Raw genomic sequence first — 27,092 nt, forward strand, 5'->3', positions numbered from 1 at the left:
TAACAGTAGTTACAATACTGTAATATTGGAAGGGGCCGAAGAAGTCAATGGATCATAACATTCATCAGACCATTCATCAGATCAAAAGAAAAAAAATTAGATCAATGTAAATTGAAATGGTTTAATTTGTGTTATTTATTTTCTTTTTTTATAGTTGAAAATATGAAAAATGTAAGTTTTATTTTTTTTCATTTTCTGCTGTTGAACACTAGAGGGAGCAACTGCTCACCTATGCTAATAATAGTAATGCCATGTAGCTGCTGCAAAGTTGGGCTGGCCCTGCACTCAGTTTGACTTTTGCTCCTGTTTTTTTTTAAAAAAAAGAAGGGGGGATGATATTGTTTTGAAACACAGTGCAGTGCCATTTTGTTGGTGAGTGCACTGTGATTCAAGTGCTGTTGTGCCTCTCACAAAGAGCAGCTCTGTGAACACTGGTATAGGGCTGCGGCAGTGAGCATATCAAAGCCACTGGCTGAACCTTCAGGGCAGTGAATGCTTACTGATCCTATCCAAAATATTATCAGGAACCGATCTACAGTAGTTTTCGTTTTGGTTAGTTTCCAATGTCAAAAATCCCCGCCTCACTGACACCCCTGACACGAATATAACATTTCCTCAAGGTGACCCTGCCTGTCCTGTCATTAAAGAGATTTTTTTTTCAGTATGGCAGGAGGGTGCACTTCTGTTACATACAGTTATATGAAAAAGTTTGGGCACCCCTATTAATCTTAAGCTTAATGTTTTCTTAAAATTGGTGTTTTTGCAACAGCTATTTCAGTTTGATATATGTAATAACTGTTGGACACATAATGTTTCTGCCGTGAAATGAGGTTTATTGTACTAACAGAAAATGTGCAATCTGCAGTCAAACAAAATTTGACAGGTGCATAAGTATGGGCACCTCACCAGAAAAGTGACATTAATATTTAGTAGATCCTCCTTTTGCAAAAATAACAGCCTCTAGTCGCTTCCTGTAGCTTTTAAGGAGTTCCTGGATCCTGGATGAAGGTACTTTTGACCATTCCTCTTTACAAAACATTTCCAGTTCAGTTAAGTTTGATGGTCGCCGAGCATGGACAGCCCTCTTCAAATGATCCCACAGATGTTCAATGATATTCAGGTCTGGGGACTGGGATGGCCATTCTAGAACATTGTAATTGTTCCTCTGCATGAATGCATGAGTAGATTTGGAGCAGAGTTTTGGATCGTTGTCTTGCTGAAAGATCCATCCCCTGAGTAACTTCAACTTTATCACTGATTCTTGAACATTATTGTCAAGAATCTGCTGATACTGAGTGGAATCCATGCGTCCCTCAACTTTAACAAGATTCCCGGTGCTGGCATTGGCCACACAGCCCCAAAGCATGATGGAACCTCCACCAAATTTTACTGTGGGTAGCAAGTGTTTTTCTTGGAACGCTGTGTTTTTTTGCCTCCATGCATAACGCCTTTTTGTATGACCAAACAACTCAATCTTGGTTTCATCAGTCCACAGGACCTTCTTCCAAAAAGAAATTGGCTTCTCCAAATGTGCTTTTGCATACCTCAGCCGACTGTTTGTGGCGTGCTTGCAGAAACGGCTTCTTTCGCATCACTCTCCCATACAGCTTCTCCTTGTGCAAAGTGCGTTGTATAGTTGACCGATGCACAGTGACACCATCTGCAGCAAGTTGATGCTGCAGCTCTCTAGAGGTGGTCTGAGGATTGTCCTTGACTGATCTCACCATTCTTCTTCTCTGCCTTTCTGATGTTTTTCTTGGCCTGCCACTTCTGGCCTTAACAAGAACTGTCCCTGTGTTCTTCCATTTCCTTACTATGTTCCTCACAGTGGAAACTGACAGGTTAAATCTCTGAGACAGCTTTTTGTATCCTTCCCCTGAACAACTATGTTGAATAATCTTTGTTTTCAGATCATTTGACAGTTGTTTTGAGGAGCCCATGATGCCACTCTTCAGAGGAGATTCAAACAGGAGAACAACTTGCAAGTGGCCACTTTAAGTAGTTTTTCTCATGATTGCATACACCTGGCTATGAAGTTCAAAGCTCAATGAGGTTACAAAACCAAAAAAAGTGCTTTAGTAAGTCAGTAAAAAGTAGGTAGGAGTATTTAAAACAAGAAAATGATAAGGGTGCCCATACTTATGCACCTGTCAAATTTTGTTTGAATGCAGATTGCACATTTTCTGTTAGTACAATAAACCTCATTCCAAGGCAGAAACATTACTGTGTCCAACAGTTATTACATATATCAAACTGAAATAGCTGTTGCAAAAACACCAATTTTAAGAAAACATTAAGCTTAAGATTAATAGGGGTGCCCAAACTTTTTCATATAACTGTACATCATTATCCTTACTGCAGGGCCAAACATGAGTCTTCTAATGACCGTTCTAAGGAAATCACATTCACTACAGCTGCTGCTCTCTGTTATTAGTGCAATTTAGACGCCATTTCTTTTGTATCCCTTAGGTCATGTTTACACCTTCAGTATTTGGTCAGTATTTTAAATCAGTATTTGTAAGCCAAAACCAGGCGTGAGTGAAAAATGCAGAAGTGGTGCACGTGTTTTTATTATACTTTTTCCACTCCTGATTTTGGCTTGCAAATATGGATTTAAAATATTGACCAAATACTGAAGGTGTGAACATGGCCTTATAATGTAAATGAGGGAAGAGACAGACTGCTGTCTTGTCTGGTTTAGTAGATACTGCAAATCTCACAGCCTCAGCCCACAAATAGTAAATGCAGGTATAGATGCTGCTTACATCAAAACTTCTAAGCCGAAGAATGAGCACGTCCAGTGCTCTGAAAGCACAGTCATGGATGGCGGCGGTGAGCTTTGATGTGCTCACTACTGTTGCCCCTGGCTGTACCTTCAGAGCACTGGACGTGCTCGTTCTCCGGCTTCTAGGTCCTGGGTGAATAGTGCTGGACTTCAGAAACATGTCTCCCAGCTCCGTCCCCAACTGTGAACTGTGCATACAAAGGAGCGTGCATAGTGCAGATATTACACAGCATAGGCGATAGGGTCAAAGACCAACCCCGGTCTCCTGTGCCATTGTTTGCCGTATTTGCTCTCTGTAAGTGTTGTACATAAACACTTACAGACAAACAAGTACAAGTGGCAGGTTAGAAAATGAATAAAAAAACCGCAATCATTTTTATTTCTCCTTCACTCCTCTCTAGATAGAATATTATTAGTGATTTGGGCAAGTGCTCATTACTGGAGTTTGCCTAGGGTGCTCGGGTATGCACAGAGTATTGTGGATGCTCGAGTGACACATTCGCGGGCCCGTGTTTGTCAGGCAATCCCCGCATGTTTTGTGGCTGCCTAACACCTGTGAAACAAGTGGCCACTGGGACTCGAACATGTCACTTGAGCACCCGCGATACTCCGCATACCCGAGCACCCTCGGCAAACTCCAGTAACGAGCACTTGCGCTCATCACTAAATGTTATCAGTAGCAACTGTCATCTCCTATCCCGACCCTGGGAAAATCTGTCCTCATTGAATGTAGATTTTACCCCTGAATTGAGAGTGATTTCTCTGATAAAGATAGATTACAATGTTGGTTATGTTCATGTGCGCTGTTGATTTATAGCATAAAAATGAAAACAACGGTTTAGAAGTAGCAGCTGTAATAAAATAGTGACAGATCATCAATGTGGACAGATTGTTAGCAGTCACCTTTTTCTGCTACTGCTCCTGACATAATGTAGCAAGCACTACAACCTCAAATTCCTTGAGGCGGTTTATGTTTTATCAGTTCCAGTGTCACCAGGTGGAGTTATGATAGAGAATAAGTAACTAGACAGCAGTGTCAAAGGCGAGGAAATATCAAAGTGAGTATGCAATAAGAAAGTATCTTCATATACTGCACTTTGTATTCTTCTAGCACCGTTGCATATTTTAACATTATAATAAAGAATTAAGTGATTACAATGTATTATGTATTGATGGCACTTTTTTTTTTAGGATTGGTCATGAACATCACATCTGGGGGTTGTGGTGGGAGAGACTAACAATTGGCACCACTACTGATCAGCTGTTTTCAGCTCCGGTGGCCGAGTGTAAACAGTGAACGGAGCTAAATAGCCCTGATCTGTTCACTGTCTAGTGGCCGTTTCTCGGTACTGCACCTCAGATGCAATTCACTTTAGTAGTAATGTCATAAGTAATAAGAAGGCCATTAAATTAGTTTAGTTTAGCAATCATACTAAATAAAGAATACAGATTCAGATGAGACAATTCCCCTCTCCCTCCTATAATTCTAGACATCCATACTAATCTACCAAACACGGCACATTTTAATTTTCACAATATTTTTAATTGCTTTTCTTGAAAAATAACGTATATTTGTGTTAAGTGGTAGAATAAGCACTAAGGTAATGATATTTCTGGTCCTAATTATTTTCTTACACGAGATTTATAAGACATTATCCTTAGTCCTCCCAAAAACATTCAAGCCTTACTGCTTGGTTGTACAAGGGCAAATCAGAATTCGTCTAATGAGGGACTACTATATAAAGAAAATACGACAGCTTATATACCTGTTCTACTTTGTTGCAGATGTAGAATTTCCTTTACGGAAAGACAATGTTATTTCAGAGGGTACCACACTAGAAGCCCTTCTGCGAGGTGAAGGACTAGAGAAAAAGGATGTCAGAGAAGAGGACAGTCTACAAGAAATTCAGGTAAAGCGTTACTATTGGAATAAAAGCTAGAAAAAAAATTGTTCTATACCGTTTCATATTTCTATTATTGAAGTTGAGCTGACGTGCCCAGGGGATGGGGACGATTCGGCGTCCGGGCCTTGTTGTTGGTTTTGGGGATGCCGCGGTGGCTGGCTCCCGGGCCCGTACCCTGGGGTCACTCTTAAAAAGAAAGGGGGAAATTATATAGGATAGGGAAAGTTCGTGACACCACCTGTGGTGTCTGGTGAGGATCACCAGCGCTGCAACAGTCCTCTGAGGCCTGGGTTCGGGCAGCTTAGTTGGTGCAGCTCCCCACAGGTGGAGCGGGGCCTCAGGGCAGTGTAAGTGAAGGGATGCAGGACAGAGGGGACCCAGCCGGGTCAGAGGAAGGGTAGAAGAATAGGCATGCACACCGGAGTTCACTTCAGTACCTTTACTGGTGGTGTTTCAGGCACGATCCAGGGCACTGTAGGGTGAAGGGTGCATATCAGGACTCTCCCCAGTGAACGGGTGTGGAGCCTCCTGGTACTTGTCTTTTCCTGATAAGTTTATGACCTGCCTGGAGCTAGGCCTAACTTGGTCTCTGTCTTGCACCGGCTGGCCTGGTGGTAGGGCCTTCGGTTGGAGAACACCCTCCCTGGTCTCTTGAGCCTCAGTGACTCCTGACCCTGGTATGACAGTCAGCTTTTGGTGTTCCTGGGACATATAGTTCGCCAGGGGTTCCGGTTGTTTCTGCTGGGCCTTAGGGATCCCTACAGAAGCGGACCCGGTGTCCGGTAAGTGGTCCAGCCTGTCATGTGAATGTAGCAGAGCTGAAGCTGTCCTGGGAACCATTGAAAGGTAAGGATGAGGTTGCTTTATTATTTTACTTTTATTGCAGGAGATCGTTAGCTTCAGCTGGAATGGGCGTGATGGTAAGTATGGTTTAATTTAGAACAATAAAGAATTGTGTGTTTATTTCAATTAAAGGACTTTATTCTGGGTGTTTGTGTTTTTTTTTTTAACTTTGACTATGGGGTTAGTAATGGGGGTGTCTTATAGACGCCTCTCCATTACTAACCTGGGCTTGATGTCAGCTGGCATTATAAGCTGACATCAACCCCAGCCCTATTACCCCACTGCCTCCGCTACAGGGCAGTGGGAAAAGCGAGGCTAAGTGCCAGAATTGGCGCATCCTAAGGATGCGCCATTTCTGGGACAGCTGACGGCTGGTGTTTCTAGCCTGGGAGGGGGCCAATATTCATGGCACCCTTCCTGGGCTATTAATATCAGCCCCCAGCTGTTTGCCTAGCCTTTGCTAGCTATTAAAATAGGGGGGACCCCACGTCATTTTTTTTGGGGTCCCCCATTTTAATAGCTAGTAAAGGCTAGGTATTCAGCTGGGGGCTGATATTAGTAGCCTGGGAAGCTCCGTGGGTATTACCCCCTTCCCAGGCTTCAAACATCTGCCCCAGCCGTATGCTTAACCTCCGCTAGAGACTAAAATTACGGGGAACCCCACGCCAATTTTTTTTTTTAATAAATCCTTTATTTTAACACTAAATGACAAGTACAGTAATCAACACTATCACTGTACTTCTTATATATGTGACTGACATGTTTCTATCTATCTAATCTATGTGTGATGCTCTATTCTTTCTATTCTAAATTGTTGGGTACCGCTGCTGAATTGCCGGCCTACTTTTTTAAAGAGACGGTGCATGAAAACACTATTATTTTTTTTAATAAATCCTTTAATAAATACTGTCACTGTACTTCATATATATGTGACTGGCATGTTTCTATCTATCTAATCTATGTGTGAAGCTCTATTCTTTCTGTTCTAAATTGTCGGGTACCGGTGTATGCCGCTGCTGAATTGCCTTCTTTTCATGTAATACATTCTACATTATTGTTAGTTGTTTTCCTTCATGTAGAATTAACCTACAAGGAAAGAAAGGGTTTATTTTCATTCCGATATTTGTGTCCCATTGACTTGCATTGGTTTCCCGTATCGGAATTGGCGATATCCGATATATTTTGGGTATCGGTCCGATCCAATCCGATATTTCCCGATATCGGAAGGTATCGCTCAACACTACTCTGGACTCTTCTATCTGGCTCATAGAGAAGATGTCTGAAGTGGGGACCTTTGATGCCTATATGCTCTAGTCTAGTAGTAAATATAGACAGGGATGGGATAACTCTTAAAGGGTTGGTCACCTTTGGAGACAATTTTTTTGTTTACTTAAATGCATACATTTTTGGTTACAAAAAATATTTTTGCAATTGGTTTTCATTACAACTTTTGTGTCATTTGGTTCTTACAGACTCTTTGTTTCTAAGCACATTCTACATTGTTGTAGTCTGTAGCTATAAATCAGTTGAAAGGAGCTCAGAAAAGACAGATAAGAGAGTTACAAACGTTCCTGTTATACTGTTACAACGAGCTCGCTGACAGATTCTCAGGTAAAGCAGTCTGCTAATTTCTCTTGTTGGTACAGCTTTCCTCATAGACTGGCCAGCACTTATGTTTATGTAATGGCTGCTGGTGGAGGAGCATGTGGCCAGATGTGTCCATCAGCCTCCTCCAATTGTGAAGCACCTCACATAAGGAACCTGTTTTTTCTATTGGAGGAGACTGCAGGTCAAGTCACTGCTCCTCCACCAGCAACCATTGTATGGACAGAAGTGCTGGCCAGTCTGTGTGGAAAGCTGCACTAACAAGAGAAATTGGACGACCTCTTTAACTGAGAATCTGTCACTGAGCTTGTTCTAACAGATAAAACAGTTACAAACTTATCTGTTACTGTCTTTTTCTGAGCTCCTCTCAGTTGATTTATGGCCACAGACCACATTAAAGGGGTTGTTCCACAAACAAAGTACATTTTAATCAATAGATCTAGGAATAATAAATTCCACATTTGGATGTGTTAAAAAAAAAAACGTTCCTGTGCTGATGTAATCTTATAAATGATCCCCTGCTGTGTACTGTGTAAGGGCTGTGTCTGACCATGCACAGCTGTTCCAGTTCATTGTTGGCACATACCACACCTCCTTGCCAAGGGGGAGCATAAGTAGGTTATGATCAGTGAGTATACAGATGACACATCAGGGGCTTTCAGATGCTGCTTTCTGAGGTAACACATTTCCCTGCCTGTTTTATCACAGGAGCGAGCGTTTCTGCTACATCACCAGTCCTGTGAGCTTATCATTAATCAAGTCAGTGACATATAAGCTATATAACGTCATTGACTTGATTTATGATGAGCTTAGAGGACTGGAGACAGGGCGGAAGCACCCGCTCATGTGTCACTTCAGGCAGGGAAATGTGTTACAGGGACAGCTGTGAGCCCCAGCTGTTTTGTCTGTATACTCACTTATCATAAGTGACTTATGCTTCCTCCCCTCCCTGGCCAGGAGCTGTGGTATGTGCTGACCATGTACTGGAGCAGCTCCATATGGTGGGACTCAGCCATTGCACTATGGCAGGATCACATTTATAAGATTATCTGAACATGGGAATTTTTTTTTTAGCACATCCAATTGTTATTATTATTCCAAAATCTATTGATTAAAATGTACTTTTTGTGTGGGACAACCCCTTTAAAGTTGAATGTGCAGAAAAAAAGAGCCTGTAAAAAACAGGGCATTTTGTAGTAATGAAACCTAATTGCAAAAATGTTTTTTTTTTAATCCAAAACACATGTGTTTAAAAAAAAAAAAGCCCCAAAGTGGCCAACCCTTTTGGCAGTGTAATAATTTCCACACATACAAAAATATACAGCTTATTCTCATTTATAGAACATACTGTTATTACTGTTATTAAAGGGATTTCTTAGAATCGTCATGTATCACTGATCCACAGGTTACCTGGTAAGTGTAGGATTGCTGGACCCCCACCAATGATGAGAACGGAGATTTTCCCCACTTTGAAAGGAACAGTGCTTGCGTACACATGCTGCCTCTCCTTTCAATCTCTATAGGACTGATGGCGATCAGTCCATCCCATAAGCATTAAATGTAGTATGCATGCTCAACCACAGCTGCTTTCACATGCCTCCTTTCTGCTGTTATGCAGTGAGTTGGAAGGAATGGATCGGACGAGACCTCCATTCTTGAGACACTAGGTCCTTACCGTGTGTGATTTTTTTATTTTTTGTTATACTGTTCTGTACATATTTACTCATCACTTACCATCTTGTGGCTTTTATTCAGAGGGTTTTAGAAAATGATGAAAATGCAGATGATGCAAATGGTGATGACGACTTTGAAGAGGAGCTTCCAAAAAGAAAGAACCGGAGCAGGGGACGGGTGAGAAAGCTGCTGTTAAAGGAATCACATTATTACCTTCAGTATCATTTCCATATCTATGCGCCCAATAGTCTTTGGTAACCTTAAATGGGTTTATCGGGAATACATTGCTTCAGTCGGTCCTACACTATGTTAAAATACTCAAAAGAGCTGCAACTCATTCTTCCGGGTCCAGTGCCGCCTCTCCTCTGCTGCTACAGTCTTTGTTTACAGGCTACAATGGTGACGTCATGACTACAGCGCACATCACCTCTGCAAACGATCACTGACCTGAGCTGCTCTGCTGCAGCTTGAAAATGAAGACTGAGGCCACGTTGTTGAGGCAATGCAGGGCCTGGGGAGGGTGAGCGTTCATTTAACCTAGCACAGGTCGATAGGATAAAGAAAGATATTCCCCATAAACCCATTTAATCTTATTTTGGAAAAAAAAAGACACAGGAAAAGTAAATGGAGGCTAGATGGTGTAGGAATAAAACTATTGTACAACATTTTGTTATTAAAAATGGAAGAGACTTTGTGCACCCCCAAGATCCTTCATTTTCCAACTAAAAAATAAATATATTGCAACATATATAGCATCTAGGTACTGTACCACGGCATCAGTGTGTCGTTTCCAGGAACATGGCTCTGTGGTACAATAAGGTCTTTTTCCTGTATGGATATGTTCATTAATTTTTTTAATGTGAATTGTAAAGCAGATCTGCTTCAAAATTCACATAAAAATACCTCTTTGTTTACATAAAACACGACTATGCGGTAGTTTAAATACAACATAACAAGTTTTATTTCCGTTTTAGGCTCGTGGTGGCAGGAGAAGGAACGATACTTCTTTTGATGAGCATGACAAACCTTACGTATGTGACAGTAAGTAGCGATGTCCTGATGTGCCATGGCTTTGCTCTCCATACCGCTCAGCCATACCGCTTCATACTGCTCAGTAGCAGTTATGAACTTGCATTAATTGTTCACTCATGTTTTCGCTGTGGAGCTTTAATTATCTCTTTGCTGGCTTTATATCTCCTTCTTAAAACATTCAAATTATGCTGCATGTTGTCTAGTTTGTTTTTTCGCTGCAGATTGACATGTCTGACTTTTAGGGTCAGTGTCTGAGACTGCATGGCTAGAAGCTTTCTTTTATGTAACTTTTACCAATCCTTGTGGTAAGGCTTTGTTAAACATTACATTTGTTTTTCAGTCAGGTTTCTATTGCTGTCACATCAGTGCTTTTGTGTAGTTATATCCAGTGTATAAAAAAAGAAATCCTGTTGCTTAAATATTATAAATTAATTCCACTTGTGAACAAAGCTTATAATTATTGAATCCGCAAAAGGGGCGTCCATTTGGCAATGTAGTGTAAGCATGTAAATTGTTTGTAAAACTACCCGTTTAATGTGGCATTTCCTGCAGGCATATTTCCATTATATACTGTATTTAACATGGACATAAATGACATATACCAAAGTGGCAGCCTCTTACCTGCATGTCTCTTTTCTGTTACTCCATTCTAACCTCCTGATATTTGAATTTTTTGGCGCAAAGTATTGCAATAATTTATAACAAATGCTTCCAAATAACATTATTTTTCCTTTACCATACACTCCCTGACAGAAGTTATGTCGTTTATCCATGTTATGTAAATGAAAGCTTATAACCTGACGTTAAATTCATCCATTGGTTTTATAAATTGCTCTTTTGAAAGCTGAAACCCTCCCAAATTTGGTTTAGGTTAAGAAAATAATTTGGCATCAATGCTGAAATATTGATGAACACAGAATGGTCCGATTTTGGCAAGACAAAAGTTTTGTCGCCCATAGAAAGTAATGTGATATTCAAACAAATAATTATCTTAAAATACAAATATATGTTGCATAACATCGGTGAATGAAGTTGTGGTGCTATTAGAGTCATATTTAATATTTTGTGTGACTTCCATGAGCTTGAAGGACTGCATCCATGCGGTTGAACAATGATTCATACAATTTATTAATGAAGTCATCAGGAATAGCAGAGAATGCAGTATTACTTGCCTCCCAGAGGTCATCTAGATCCTTTGGTTTTGTCTTCCAAGCTTCCTCTTTCATTCTACCCCAAACATGCTCAATGATGTTCATGTCTGGTGACTGGGCTGGCCAGTCCTTGAGCACCTTGATCTTTTTTGTCTGGAGGAACTTTGTTGTAGAGATGGATGTATGAGATGGAGCACCATCCTGCTGCAGAATTTGACCCCTTTTATGATTTTGAATGTAAGAGGTAGCTAATACTTCTTGATATTTTAGGCTATTGATATTGCCTTCCACATTGCAAATGTTTCGCACACCCCTATACTGAATGTAACCCCAGACCATGATCTTTCCACCACCAAATGTAACTGTTTTCTGGGTGTATTTTGGATCCATACGGGCTCCAGTAGGTCTCCTGCAGTATTTGCAGTGGCTGTGGTGTAATTCTACTGAAGATTCATCAGAGAAATCCACCTTCTGCCACTTTTCCAGCGTCCATCTGTTTAGCAGGCAGTGGGACTTTGCAAATGCCACACGTTTTTTTTATTTGCCTTTTGTTTAGTGCTGGCTTCTGGGCACTGATTCGACCATGGAGGCCATTTCGAGACAGAATCCTACAAACTGTTCTAGTTGACACAGGGACTTGAGGTGACCAGGCCTGTTGGAGCTCTGCTGCAGTGGAAGAGGGGCTTGCTTTGGATTTTCTAACCAACAAACGTTCCTCCTGAGCAGTTGTCTTGCGGGGTCTGCTGGACCTGGGCTTATCAAACACATCTCCACGCTCTTCAAATCTTTTTTTAATTCTTTGTACTTGGCGCTGAGACACATTAAAGGTGCCAGCCACCTCTGCAGTGTATGTGGTCTTCAGCCTCTTGATAATCAAGGCTTTGGTCGCAGGGTAGATGTTTGGCATGTTGTCAGAGCTCAAGTTGCAGTTCAAGTGAAGGTCTGGGGTGCTGGGTTTCTTTTTATACACACCCACTAATTAACCAATCATTTACTGAGCACTGGTGAGGATGTAAACTAGGAATTGGGTGCATTATATGACCAGGTGACAAAACTTTTGTCTTGCCAAAATCTGACCATTCTGCGTTCATTAAATGATCAATATTTCAGCATTGATGCCAATTTATTTTCTTTACCTAAACCAAGTTTGGGAGGGTTTCAGCTTTCAAAAGAGTAATTTATAAAACCAATGGATGAATTTAACGTCCGGTTATAAGCTTTTATTTACATAACATGGATAAGCGACATAACTTCTGTCAGGGAGTGTAGCTAGAATATGCTATGTATGATTTGACTGGTGTTTAAAGAGAACCTGTCGACACGATTTTGTAATGTAAAGTCATAGCTGTAATGGCGGAGCCAGGGAATCGCAGACCGAAGGCAAACTGCGAGGGGCTGGGGTACCACAGACCAGAGGCAGGCAGGCAGAGGGGCTGTGGAATCACAGACCGCAGGCAAGCGGAGGGGCCGGGGTACCACAGGCAGGTGGAGGGGCCGGGGAATCACAGACTGGAGGAAGACAGAGGAGCCGGGGAATCCTAGACCACAGGGAATCACAAAGCAGAGGCAGGCGGAGGGGCTTGGGGTATCACAGACTGGAGGCATGCTGAGGGACTGGGGAATCACAAACTTGAGGCAGTGGTGGGGGGCCAGGGAATCATAGACCAGAGGCAGGCAGAGGGGCTAGGGAATCACAGACCGCAGGCAAGCGGAGGGACCTGGGGAATCACAGGCCGGAGGCAGGTGGAGAGGTCAGGGAATCACAGGGCGGAGGCAGGCAGAGGGGCCCAAGGTATCACAGACTGGAGGTAGGCAGAGGAGGGGCTGGGGAACCACAAACTGGAGGCAGTGGGGGAGCCATGGAATCATAGACCGGAGGCAGGTGGAGGGGCTGGGGAATCACAGGCCGGAGGCAGGTGGAGAGGTCAGGGAATCACAGGGCGGAGGCAGGCAGAGGGGCCCAAGGTATCACAGAATGGAGGTATGCAGAGGAGGGGCTGGGGAACCACAAACTGGAGGCAGTGGGGGAGCCATGGAATCATAGACCGGAGGCAGGTGGAGGGGCTGGGGAATCACAGGCCGGAGGCAGGTGGAGAGGTCAGGGAATCACAGGGCGGAGGCAGGCAGAGGGGCCCAAGGTATCACAGAATGGAGGTATGCAGAGGAGGGGCTGGGGAACCACAAACTGGAGGCAGCGGGGGAGCCATGGAATCATAGACCGGAGGCAGGTGGAGGGGATGGGGAATCACAGGACGGAGGCAGGCGGAGGGGCTGCGGAATTACAGGCTGGAGGCAGCATAGGGGCTGAGTAATCACAGACCACAGGCAAAGTGGAGGGGCCCAGGGTATCACAGACTGGAGGCAGGCAGAGGGGCTTGGGGAATCATAGACTGGAGGCTGGAGCAGGGGCCGGGAATCACAGACTGGAGGTAGGCAGAGGGGCTGGGGAATTACAGGCACCGAAGTAAAATTAGCAGAAAATTTGAAATGGTGATTGGTGAAGAAATCTGCTTTGTTGTTCTTCTTTAAAGTTATCAATGTATCCAGTATTACTGCGCCATTACAGCCATGTCTTTACATTACAAAATCGTGCTGACAGGTTCTCTTTAATTAAACACCACTTGTAATCTTCTGTCTGGAAAGGTCCTTTTTTCTGCTCAGATTTATTTTAGAAAAGCAGGAAAATGAACATAAAATGCTCTATTGTGGTTAAGCCTTGTTAAAATCGTTAATTTATATATTCAGAAGTTTTATAGCCATCCACCCTTTGTATATTGTATTATGACGCTTTAAGACTTGTAAACAGCATTCTAGCCATTAATAAGCCACTAGAAATGTGGTGATTATTTCGCTCTAAGCCCAAGGTTGCCTACATTGTTTTTAATTGTTAAAGAAGTGAGCACAAATCAAAGCTTTGCCTTTAGAGCTTATTCACACTTAGCTTTTTTGCTATTTTTTCAATACTTTTTTTGTGCGGAAAAAAAGCATAGCATTTTACAGTAGCGCAGAATGAATAAGGTTTCTAAAATCTAATTTGTACAGAGTATTTTTTTCCCTTGCTGTGCTTTTTTTATTGCAGAATGTCAATTCTTTTATCATTTTTGCTGCGTTTTTTTAACCAATGAGATCAACTAATAAATTGCATGAAAAATGCAACAAAAATGCACGCTGCTACTTCCCTATGGGAAAAAAAATGCATCAAAAGCAATACATGTGAACATACCCTAATCCTGTGTCTGATATCTTTATTTGCTTACCAGGACAATTTCACAAATTCAAAAGATGAACTCAAAAATGCAGAGTTGATATACTTAAAAAAAAAAAATAATAATAATAATAATACTGGGATTATGTAGCATAAAACCAGAATACTCTTTACATCACACAATTTAACTTTAGTATCTAAATGTTATATATTTGTTACTTTAATTTTTCTACTGATCAAGATGGAAAAATCTAAAATGCTCTTATGTACGGTATGTACTATAAGTGTGCAGACACACTGGAGAACAGTTATTTTCTGGTTAAACCCCATTCAGAAGTCTATGTTCACGAATACTTTTCATCTGCGTTTTTGTGAACAGATCAGATACCCATTATAGTCTATAGGTATGTCACCATGTCTGTCTTTCACTGTCTAATGGGTCTAGCATTAACATCATGAGACAAAAATTTGTAAAACTTGTTTTTTCTTTTGTCAACCCTCCTATAATGTAAACTAATACATTCGAATCATGAAAAATTCATGAGAGCTGAATCTGTCAGACGCTTTATCATTACAAATATATATTGTCCCGATCTACAGTACAAACAATTGTTTTTACCCCTACCTATCTTGGTTCTCCTATGTAGTGACAAATTGAGCTTTATAAGAGATTGGTAAATTCATAATAAGCTGCAATAATAAAGACAATCGTAGCTAAACATTTAAGGAGGGGAGGTTATAATAATGTGACAAAAGTAAACATTTTTTTAATAGGTTTTATTTTTATGTTTTACTTAATATGTCAAATAGCTCTCCTTTTCCAAACAAAAAGGACATTTCAAAAATTAAAAATAGTCGTACTTGGTATTGTTGCATCCATAGACGTTTATACTTTGTAAATATAAAATGATTTAGGCTGTGTGCCCACCATGCGGATTTAATGCGTTTCTGCGGCGCCATTTCCGCCACAAAAACGCATTAAAAACGCTTGTTAAGTTGCCTGCCATGTTCCCCAATGATAATCCGCATGTGCTGTGCACATGCTGCGGAAATTTCCTCTGCAGATTATCATTGCTGAAAAATCCGCAGCACAACCATTAATTGTGCGGAATTGCGGCGAAATCGCCACCATTGACTTGCATTGGACCACATAACATCCGCATGACTATACGTACACATTCGGATATTATGCGATTCAATGCCCAGATGGTACCCGGGTCTGGAGAAGAGGAGACTCTCCTCCAGACCCGGGTACCATAGTACCTGTAGTTAAAAAAGAATTAAAATAAAAAAATAACATATACTTGCCTTCTGATGGCTCCCGGCAGTGCTGCTGGCTCTTCAGCTACTCGCGGTGGTGTAAAAGGACCTTCCTTGACGTCATTTAGTCATATGACCACTGACGTCTGTGGTCGTGTGACATGTCACATGACTAAATTACGTCATGGAAGGTCCTTTTTAGAGCACCTCGAGCCGCCGAAGACACCGGACGTACCGTAGAGGAGACCTGGGGCCATCGAAAGGAGAGTATAATGTTTATTTTTATTTTTCAACATTTTAATAATTTTTTTTTTTTTTTTTTTTTACTATTGATGCTGCATTTGCAGCATTGTAACTTGGTCACTCAATGTAAATCCATGCCAGTTGCATGGATTTATATAGTGCAAGTTGTCAAGCACTTTTCCAAGTGATGCTAAAATTTCTTGGAAAAGCGCTTGACAACCCGCATGCGCAATCGCATGCTAAAAACGCTTCATAAACGCTCCTACCTGGCAGAAAAAATGCATGTAAAATCTGCATGCGTTTTTTCTGCCAGGGAGATGCAGAAACGCTCAGGAATAATCCGCAGCATTTCTGCATCGTGGGCACTTAGCCTTAACCTATATATTAAATGTGAAGGAAAAGAATCAAAGCCAGAACTGATGTTTTTCATTGAACTTGCCTCCCCCAATAATGTAATAAAAAAAACAAAAAGTCCTAAGTATCCCAAATGGTTGTTATAAAAATTAAAAAAAATAAGTTATGTTTTTTAGAAACTTATAATGCAAACAAAATTTTTATACAAAGTTCTGTTTTTTTTTAAATATAGAAATAATTGAATATATAAAATCCACCCCACCCCAAAAAATACTCCTTTATAAACATTTGGGATGACTGTAGTAGTAGTGGCCTGGAGAATAATGTTATGTTACCAAGTCATCTTTACCGTGCAATGAATCCCAGATGCTACTGATAGACAGCTTTCTTACTATTGCTGTGCATAGGCAAAAAAACTGTCAGTAGTGGGCAGATGGGGGAGCCATAGCTCCTGAATACTTAAGCACTAATGTTACAGTGCAGTGCAATTAATAAACCGAAGGATCTGTAAAAATAAAACACAATAAAGAGACCCTGTTGCATGTTCAAAAAATTTGAGTTAAACAAGTTACAAAATTTCTGAGCTCTACGGATCCTGCTGTTCTTTTCCTTTTTTGCATTTCCATTACAGACATATTCACATTTGTTCATATTGGAGCGTGGTATGTGAAATCTCTGCTTACAGTCCAACTAGACGTTTCTTCAGCGTCCTCCCTGGGAGAAAGCTCTTTCACCCCTCCCTCTTATGCGCTGCCAATCAAAGGCACACTCTCCATCCCTCCCCCCCCCCAAACCCCATAGAGAGGAACATCAGAATCCTGGCAGCTTGGGGCACAAGTCTGCAGTCACTCTCAGCAGTCGCAGCGGATTCTCTGGTGCTGGGAGTGGGCAGTCATGTGACCGCAAGTATGTGATTTGCATACTTCCAGCCACATTCCAGCCTTGCTCAAATTCACTTGTATTGTGTGAGGCCGCAAATCATATACTTGCGGTCACGTACCTTCCTGCTGCCTGCACTGCTACTGGAATATCCTGACATTGCGCACACTGCACACTGTGAGGATTCACAAGTCTGCAGTCACATAGAGTGACTGACTGCAGCCATACGCCTCAAGCCTGGACAACCTCTTTTACTCAATTTCTTTTGGAACTGATCTTCTTTATAGAGTTAAAGTAAGTGTGCGTGTCCCTACCTCATGCCGCTCTCACAGGGGCAGCGTAAAGTTGATGTCAGATTTTCTTAAATGTAGACCAATGGTATCCTATGTGCAAATTTCCTTGCAGGCATACGATCCATGAGAAAAAAATAAAAATGACAGCATGCACTAGTCTCTTCTGTCTTACAGACGAGAACAGTTCATGTAACGGCAGGCAGCTCCTGCACCCGTCTGCAATGCTGGCAAGTGCACAGAACTGTGGATGTGACCAGTCTGATTATTTCAATGGCTGTCTGATCCTGGCCTAAGGCTAAGGCTGCTTTTACACGTGCTGGCTGCATTGGAACCACATGTTACATTTTGGCATGCTTTTCCAAAACCTAAGCACTTTGCATAGAACTGAGGGCAAAACCATGCAGTTTTGAAGCAACTTTGGTAAAACACAGCAAGAAAATTCACAGTTGTTGCAAAATGTGATGGGATACTTGCATAATACGTTTCAAAACTCTGCTCTAATCAAAACGAGCATGAGATTTTCTTTATTATTTTATAAAAAAATACTGCTTTTATTAAAATATCTTAAATACTATAAGTATTATGTAGAAACAAATGTAATCTATTATAATGTGTATGTATGATAATAAATATATATATATATTTTTTTTGTGTGTGTACGTATATATATATATATATATATATATATATATATATATATATATATATATATATATATATGTATGTGTGTATATATATATATATATATATATATATATATATATATATATATATATATATATATATATAGATGGAGATATATAGATGGAGATATATATATATATATATATAGATGGAGATATATCTATATAGATATATATTTAGATTACTTGTGATCTTGTGCCCAGCACAAGCACTGAAAGATCCTCAGAGTGTGCATTGTGCGCTATGCAAGGATTCACAAGTCTGTATTCATATATTAACTGCAGACTTGTAGGCTAAAGCAATTTAAATTTACTAAATTTCTTCTGTTTGCATTAAGCCAAACAAGAACACTTTAACACCTCAACACAACTAGTATAAAAAGTAGTTTCTCCAAATTCAACCCCAAATGCCACTTTTAATGACTACTGCAGTCTCATAATTATTCAACCTCTTCTTGACGAACATCTTTAGTCCTTAGTAGAGCATCTTTGACCATTTTGATTTGCTGCAAAGATGATACATAGCCAGCCACCAACTTCTGATGGTTTTCCTGAGGAATCTTTGCTCATTTCTCATGGGCAATGACCTCTTGTTCACTAATATTCTTCGCTTTGCATACTGAAAACTCTCTTTAAAGTGAACCTATTGCATTGGATAACGTTATTAACCTGAAGATGTAGGGTTAATCTGCAGGTCAATAGTGGTAGAAAGGTACCCGGCCACCTTATTGAGAGTGCGGCTACTGTTCACAGCACTGTGAGTAGCAACCGCAAGGACAGCCGACTCTGCACTGATGCACTGCAGAGACAGCTGTCAGTCAAAGTGCAAGTTAATAGCGTTATCTGACGTCACAGGTTCACTTTAACTCCCATCAAAGATTTTCTATTGGCTTCAACTCAGGAGACTGACCGCTACTCCAGAATATTCCAGGACTACTTCTGAAACCAAGCCTTGGAGGACTTTGAGGCATTTTTGTATCATTGTCCTGTTAGATGGTCTAATGATGCCCAAGCTTCAGATTTCTCACAGAAGGTATGATGTTTCATTCTAGGATTTCCTGATTCTTCATTGAATCCCATTTGCACTCTATACACTGCAGGTTTTTATTACAGTAGGAAACAAAACCGCTACAGAGCATCATCGAGCAACCACCATGCTTCACTGTGGGGATGGTGTTCTTTTCCGTGTGTGTGCTTCATTCTTCCTTCTCTAGACCTTTCCAGTTTTATTTAATCGCTCCATATAACAGAATACCAAAACATTTGTGGCTTATTTATGTGGTTTTCAGCATATTGAATCCAACTTTGCTTCTGCTTTTGAGTTAGTATGTCTTGAAGTTCATTTTAGTCAACTTCATCATTTAGTATGCGCCTTACTATACAAACTGAAGCTTCAATGCATGTTGCCAAAAATATTTTTTAGTCATTTGAGGGCTTTTGATCGACTGCCTCCTAAAAAAAAATCTGGTGGCAGCCTGCTTTCTTCCACGGTCAGGTAGTTTAGCCAGTGTTCTTTTAAAGGGATTTTCCGAGATGCATGTTAAAATATAAGAATCTCCAAAATTCCTATAATATTTATAATTAATTCTGGCAAACTACACTTCCTATCAGTCTTTTCCTTCTTTGAGTCTTTCATCCCAATCCCATAACCCCTCATCTGTTCCCTGTATCAACGCCAGTGTTCCCTGTTTCTCCCCCAGTTTGTAGGTGCGTAATGTTGGCAACTCTGTTTCACTCAGAGAAGCCCCATGGATTATAATGGGGTTTTGTCTAGAATCTGATGTCAGTTTTTAGATTGGAAGTCATGCACACATTAACATTTTCATCTGTTCTTAAAACTGACACCAAATGGAAACTAGATTGACCCCATAAAAAACAGTGGGGTTTCTTCTGCTTGAATTGGCAACCGGAATGCATCAGATCTGCTTTGCACAATCATTTTGTTTGTTTGTTCCATTAACAAACAGAAGGTATAAATGGAAATAACAATAACAATAATGAAAGGCAAAAAGTATAATAAAACCCAAATCTTAATTACTTTTTTGCATGGCGATAGTTAGCCTTGAAATCACAAATCACTGCTTAGTTGGTAAAGACTAGAAGGTTGGATAGTCAGACACAAACTGGGGGTGAGCCAACATTGCCAGAAGCTGGTGGCTGGATGTGCATCATGCAGCAGGTGATAAACAGCCAAGGGGTGATCTACTAAGTAAACTAACGAAACACTGTGTATATCTCTCTTTCTCTCTCTGGTGTGGGGGTGTGTGTATATATTATGTATTTATAAAACAAATATATAATTTTATAAATACGTACACACACATACTACAATGTCAGTAATAAAGGTTTACAGGTAACAATGATTTTTACATTGAATACAAAATATAACCTGACGTACTGAACTTACCTTTCAAGTTTTTTAAATTGATATTTTGACCATTGACAAATATGTTCAGGATACCTCATAGGTGCTTGATGGGCGTGGGTCCCAGATAAACCACTCTTAGAATGGGGGTACTGTGACCCCCACATTGTATCAAGCAAAACATCTGAGACAAACAAGAAAAGGAGAAGAAATACCAATCTGAAGAATTCCAAAATGGGCATAATTCTTGTAATTATCGCAAATTGTTGGAAATGTGTCACATATTACAATGTACCTTACAATCTGTGTCAATGGTCAGAATACATTTCTATTTTTATTTTTGAAATGAGCATAATGTCAGCTTACTTTCAGCTCCCATAAAGACTCTTCTAAATACCATACCCAATATGCCTTGTTATACAGCAAGGATTATTTTGTGCTGTTTCTTTTTCTCTCTTTTTCTGTGTTGCAGATAGTTACAAACAAAAGCATAACCCCAAAACTGCCGAAAAAGGTACTTATTACCCCTCTACCCATGCTTGTACGAAATGTTACCAAAAGATTGTGGTTGTGTGACAATGTGGTGCCCTTTTCCAAATGCTATCTTGGTTGCCCATAGTACACAGGGACTACATTAGGGTAAACCCATCAGGACGGGTAGGTTTTAGATTATGGCATGTGAAAGATGCCTCATCACAGATAAACTTTTGCTAAATAAATGTAACTTGGAAATACCTTAGGTAGGTGCTGCCTCCCTGCCTTTATTACACTTAGGTGGAGGTGTAGTGAAATGTGATACCTCTTGGTTAATAGGGCACCCAGGGCAGAAGTATATGTGGCAAGGCATTTTTACTACCAAATTAGCACTTGTGAAGCATTTTCTATTTGGTACAATTTCATCCTCTATTGTCCTATATTTTATACAATGCTATGTTTTACATGTCATTTATACGTTTGCAACAATTCCACATTCAAATTCCGGTAAAGCTTATCTCTTAACTATGCTTGTTTTTCCCATTTATGGGGACAAAGTACCTAAATATATCAAAGAAAATAAAATCCACTGCAATAAAGGAAAAAAAACATGGAAAAATATTTGGTACTCGTCATGTACTTATCAAAAAAAAGACATTTTAGACTATCTGTAAGGTAATAGTATTATTATATACTTATGTTTTGTGATATAAAACTAGCAAGGTGCTTTGTAAATATTGTGAAGTTATGTTTTACCAATGCATATTTCATTTGAACCAATGTCTGATTATTTGGTTAAAAAATAGCAAATGAAAAACAACAAAAAAAAAACCAATGTACATTTGCTCTCTGAGATTCTAATATGGCGGCAGGAATCCATTTATAAATGTTATCGTTCTAGTTTGTGGAAAACGTTACAAGAACAGACCTGGCCTCAGCTACCACTACACCCACACTCATCTCGCTGATGAAGAAGGGACAGACAGCAGAGACCAAGAATCTCGATCTCCATGCTCTCCTTCCATTCATAGAAGTGAAAACCAAAAACGTAAGTTGTTTACTTCCGTTTACCAAAATCAATGCAGATACTTTGTGTTACATGACCTCCAACGCTGATAAGAACCTAATCATTCAGGTATGGCTGTAAGCAATGCAAAAAGTCAAATATTTCTATAAGGGATACTCACAGAGGTTCAGGAAACTGAAATATAATTTTTTATTGTGAGGGTCTCATTCTGTAGAATGATGGAATAATGGTCACAGGATATTTCCTATCAAAATGTAGAGGCTTAACCAAAAAAAGGTAGTCACAGGTATCCCTAGTGGAGTTTTTTTTTTTGTGTCTATGGCACAAGATTAGTTTAAAAAAAAAACAATATATATATTTTTTATGACATGTGGATTTTGACTAGCGAACTTGTAAGATTCCAACCTTCCTTCCATTGCAATTTGTGAATTCCAATAGAGAATATGTGCACTATTTCCAAATATGGGGAAATGTGGTGACAAGAAAGTTCCTTATGCAAAAAATATTCTTTAATATGTATCTGTAAGGAGCTGTAAGTTCCACTATTTTCATTGCCTCTTTCTTTGTTGCTGTTTTATTGTCAAGACCTGTTTTCTCTGTCATGTTTGCTTGTGCAGCTGCAAGTTCAGAGCTCGGTTGCTTGTGAAGCATGCACATTTGTTCTCTTTTCCTTCCTTCTTTGAGTGCCCTGGCTGTGGACGCTATATTTTTTTGTCAATACAGTTTAAAAATTTACTAAGGTATATGCTATGTGTGAACAATAGAGGATTTATTTTTAGTCTGTCTGTAGAACAGTGATGTGATGTTGCAGCCGCAATTTATTTATAAACCGAATCAAATAGAATCCAGAAGAATAAAAAAAATCTGTATGCATCCAAATAAAATTATAGGTGCAAAGGTACGGTAGTTGTCAGCTGGGTAGTTGTATGAGATTTTGGTCTCTGATGTAACTTATCAGGTAGACTAGAAATGAAACAAGAGATTGGGTAAACTGGGATGAAAAATAAGAATTTCAGTATTCGCTTGAGATTTTGAATTACGTTCTGTTAAACCGATGACCAATTTTTTGTTTTTTTGGGCTCTTCTTTTTCCCCATCTTTCAAGAGTAATAACTTTTTTTCCCATCAACTTAGCTATATAAATGTTTTTGTTTTTTTTTGTGGTTGTTTTGAGTTGTAGTAGAACTACTATTCACTTAACCATATAATATACTGAAAAACAAAGAAAATAAATCCGTGGGGTGAAATAGTGAAAATAAGGCTGTTAAGCTATTTTTCCCTGTAATATAGTGAAAATTATGTTGTAACTTTATTCAGCAGGTCAGTATGATTATGGTGGTACCAAATTTATATACATATATATATATTTTTTTTACATTTTACGGCTTTAAAAAAATGTTAAACTTTAACGTTTAGTTAAAATTTAGTTTGTGCCACCACTTATTTTACTGTCCATTTTTCAGAGATCTTGTATTTTTTTTTTTTGCAGTATGAGTTGAAGTTTTTACATTTTATCGGTACTATTTTGGGAGTATATATGCTTTTTGACTTGGAAGCAAAACAACAATTTTTTTTCCATTTTGAAAATCAATACGACTTCCACCAGTGTATCAATTACGGTACATTACAAGTTTAAGGAAAGCAAGAAAAGTAATTGCATTGACCCTCTGTCTGAAGCATGTCCATCTAGCTGCAGGCACACTTTCCTTGTTCTATTTGATTAAAGGGTTGGTTTATGAGGACTAAAGCCTCCTTATGTGAATGCAACCTCAGAATGTGCCCAGCATGATTACTGTAATGGTGGGTGACAAGCAACGATAACAGCATCACCTTCCTAATCACATTTGGAAGGTAGTGAGCTAACTCTTAAAAGAAACGTGCATGGTTTTTAATAAAAAAAAAAAAAAAAGCAAACCCTACTTAAAGGGAACTTGTCATGTGCAAAAACACTATATACCTGCAGGTAATGGGTTAATCTGCAGGTCAATAGCATTCAGAAGCCATGAGGCCGCTGCATTGAAAGCCCGTCTGCCGGGAGGAAATTTAACCTTATTCCTCCCGGCGGCTTCAAGCTTTCAGTCATAGAGGTGTGGCTTCAGAACCGCTCAGTAGCTGTGCCCTACAGCACTGACTGACAGCAATGCAGTGCATCGGTACAGAGCCAGCTGTCAGTCAGTGCTGGGTGTGGTTACAGCCGTCGCTCACTATGTACTGAGCGGTGACTAAAGCCGGCGGCACCTCTGACTGAAAGCCAGGCGTCCTAGGGGAATAAAGTTAATTTCTTCCCACATGATAGGTTCCCCTTTACCTTGAGCAGTGGAAAATCTATGTTGTCTTTAGCTTAGGTAATTACTGTCGCATGGCATTAATATTAAGCTGTGTATTCCCACTTTGTAGTAACTGTTCAGTTATGTTTTTATTTACTTTGGAATAAAACATGACTAGGGATGAGCGGATCCGTGGATATTCGGGTTCAACCGAACTGTAGTCCAAAGTAGTGATGAGCGAGCTTGCTCAGATATCGTGTTAATCAATCATGCTCGGGTGTTATCCCATTATCTTGGGCGTGCTTGAGTAATATGTTTAAGTCCCCGCGAATGCATGATTCACTGCTGTTAAACAGCTGCAACACAGGTGGGGATTGCCTGTTTGTTAGGCAATCCCCGCATGTGTTGCCGCTGTCTAACAGCCTCGAAACTTGCAGCCGCGGGGACTCGAACATATTACTGGAGCATGCCCAAGATTCTGGGATAACACCTGAGCATAATCGCTCATCACTACTCCAAAGTTTGTTTCGGGTCTCATAACTTTACACAAACTTGAACCCAACTCTCTCTATCTTTCTCTATCTCTCTCACACTGCAAACTCTAAATCGGACTTCTGGGAGAAGTCCGAATTCGGAGTTCAACCCCGGACACTAGGTATCCTGTACAAACCCCGAACTTTTACAATTTGGGTTCGCTCATCTCTAAACATGACCACAAAGTGTATGGCAAATTAGACGCCATAAACATCTCAACTTAAAGAGTCCATGCCTTACAATCTGTGTACCCCCTGACAGCTTTACATGCAGTGCCATGTGAGAAGAACTAGTAATGATCCTCCTGCGCCATTTACATTATCAGTTCTCAGTGGCAGTTAAAAGAAGACAAATAACCTAAATCGAAATATACACTTTAAAAAATAAAATAAAATCTAACATATCTTCTAATCTCATTTTATGAAATCTGAAATCATCCTTGTTTTATGTACTGATTTTTATGTTTAAGGTTGAGGTTTATCAGCAGATTCAGAATGGCTGCCTGGACGGGTTTACACGACAGACAAAATAATGACAGGTGGCAGCATCCACGGGTGCCGGTTGCCATGACAGCATGCCAGACTAGTACAGGCTGGGGGCCTATCAGGCGAAGAAGGAAATCAGCATGATTCCTCCTAGGCACAAATTGGACACCATGCAAGCCATAGGAAGCCTGGCTTGAAATGCATAATACATTGAGACATCTCTCAGGGCCGTTTCTTTTCATGCAAGACAATCTGCATTCCATACAAACCACTCAAAGCTCAAAATATAGAAAGTGATACACCGTTCCAGAAGAATAAAAAAATTAAAAAAGGAGAAACCGCTCATCACTTCTGAAGTCTCAATTTAAATGTTGATGCTAAGTGAATAATACGAATGTAAGATAACTTTTAAGTTAATTTTATGTTTCATCGCCCTCAGATTATAGAGATGTTGTAAAAAGAAGGTCAAGGAACCGTTCTCTGGACACCAAAATCATTTGCAGTCCAGTGTTTAATAGCTCAATACTTCCCACTAGCCCTGCTATTGATCCTACAGACTAATGAGATGACTTGCCACCTCTGGCCTATAATATATGGTCTGCCTTCGGGCAATCTGCTTAACAGTTTGCTCCCCATTTTTATAAAATTATAATGGGCACTTAACTCCAATAATACTAATGGATCATGTTTATTATACTGTATGTTAAAATTGTAAAAATATTATAATATTATTAGTATTTATGTTCTTTAGAACACAATATACATACTCTGACAACAATGTCATAGAACTGCTTTTATGGAATTTAATATCACTGTATTGGTTGATAAAACAGTTTTTATATCATTTTTAATTCAGGGGTTTACACAGCGACTTCTCTACATTTACTTTAAAATAGGTTTTGTCTGCATTGTGTAAGCTGGATATTTTGAAATCCTATTCAATGTCAATGTAAAACTTCACTGATGCAGTAAATTATTGCAGCATTGTGTACTCTTGATTTTGATTTTTGTGCTTTTGCAGCAACCTCCCTTAAGGGGGCAGTGTAAGATTGTTTTATTACGATGCACACTATATGCTGACTGCATTCAAACTCTAAAGTGCTTTCATCTGCTAAATCGGTTTTTCCATACAACACATTATGCATATATAAAATAAAACTACCGGTAAATATCAATAAATAAAGATGATGCCATGTACAAATCAACCTTGTCACAATGTCTCTGATTGCAGAGCAATCTGACCAACGATGTTTGATTGATGTTGACTGAGTACAATAGTTACAAGAAAATCAGCTACAAAGTGTACATTAAACCTCTTTATTTGAAGGGCATGTTCACACATTCAGGATTAGCTGTGTGGATGCAATAAAGGGCGGTACAATACAAGTGAATGGGATTTTCCCAGCGGATTTCACTTTGTTCAATACTTTGTAATGCAATAATATGAAATCTGTGGCCAAATCTGCACAGGATTGCAGTCAGATCTGAGGCAGATATTTTCCACTACATGTGAACAGTACCTTACGTCTTTTAGTATCAGCAGAATTGTTCAAATGTGAACTAGTGTGTATAATGCGCTACTGGAGTATGAACGATTAGCTTGCAATGTAAATATTGTTACTAAAGGGGTTTTATCAGCACAACAAAAAAGACAATCTCTGTAATGATCCCCCAGCCCCCTTTACCTTTATTGTCCATTTTTTTCTGTTCCCAGCTATCCTTGTTGTCTGTCTTGTTTACATTGTGAACTAATAGCCAGCTTTCATATTGTCTCTAGACTACATTTCCCAAGGAGCAGTGCACCCAGGCTTCTCCACCATAGCTGCATCTGTCCCACAGCTCACACAACCTACTGTGTTTCCACCCTCTCCACCTTCACAGCACCATCTTCAGACTCCTGCATAGTTTCAAGATGGATAAATCACTGCCAGCATTTTTTCCCTCCTTAAAGGGAATCTGTGAATAGGATCAACACTTCACTTCTAAGCCATTTATATATGGTCATGCAGGTCTTAGAAGGCTGAATAAAA

General features: G+C 39.9%; 1 protein-coding gene across 5 annotated transcripts in view; it reads left to right on the plus strand.

Moving 5' to 3' along the window:
* Window positions 1–27,092, plus strand: part of DPF3 (double PHD fingers 3) — a 177,840-nt gene that overhangs the window by 114,455 nt on the left and 36,293 nt on the right. For 3 of the 5 annotated variants that reach the window (XR_012247350.1, XM_073638878.1, XM_073638880.1), the window contains exons 4-8: window positions 4,571–4,695; window positions 8,893–8,988; window positions 9,786–9,852; window positions 20,749–20,790; window positions 21,652–21,798. Coding sequence is in view for 3 of the 5 variants with exons in the window: in XM_073638878.1 (XP_073494979.1) it covers window positions 4,571–4,695; window positions 8,893–8,988; window positions 9,786–9,852; window positions 20,749–20,790; window positions 21,652–21,798 (477 nt within the window). In the remaining 2 variants the exon portion in view is untranslated. The remainder of the gene's footprint in view (window positions 1–4,570; window positions 4,696–8,892; window positions 8,989–9,785; window positions 9,853–20,748; window positions 20,791–21,651; window positions 21,799–27,092) is intronic. The other 2 variants (XR_012247351.1, XM_073638879.1) reach the window with 1 other exon arrangement.

The sequence above is a fragment of the Phyllobates terribilis genome, unplaced genomic scaffold (assembly GCF_046119375.1).
Source record: "Phyllobates terribilis strain yellow unplaced genomic scaffold, ASM4611937v1 Scaffold_7__3_contigs__length_470593459, whole genome shotgun sequence".
NCBI classification, from domain to species: Eukaryota; Metazoa; Chordata; class Amphibia; order Anura; family Dendrobatidae; genus Phyllobates; species Phyllobates terribilis.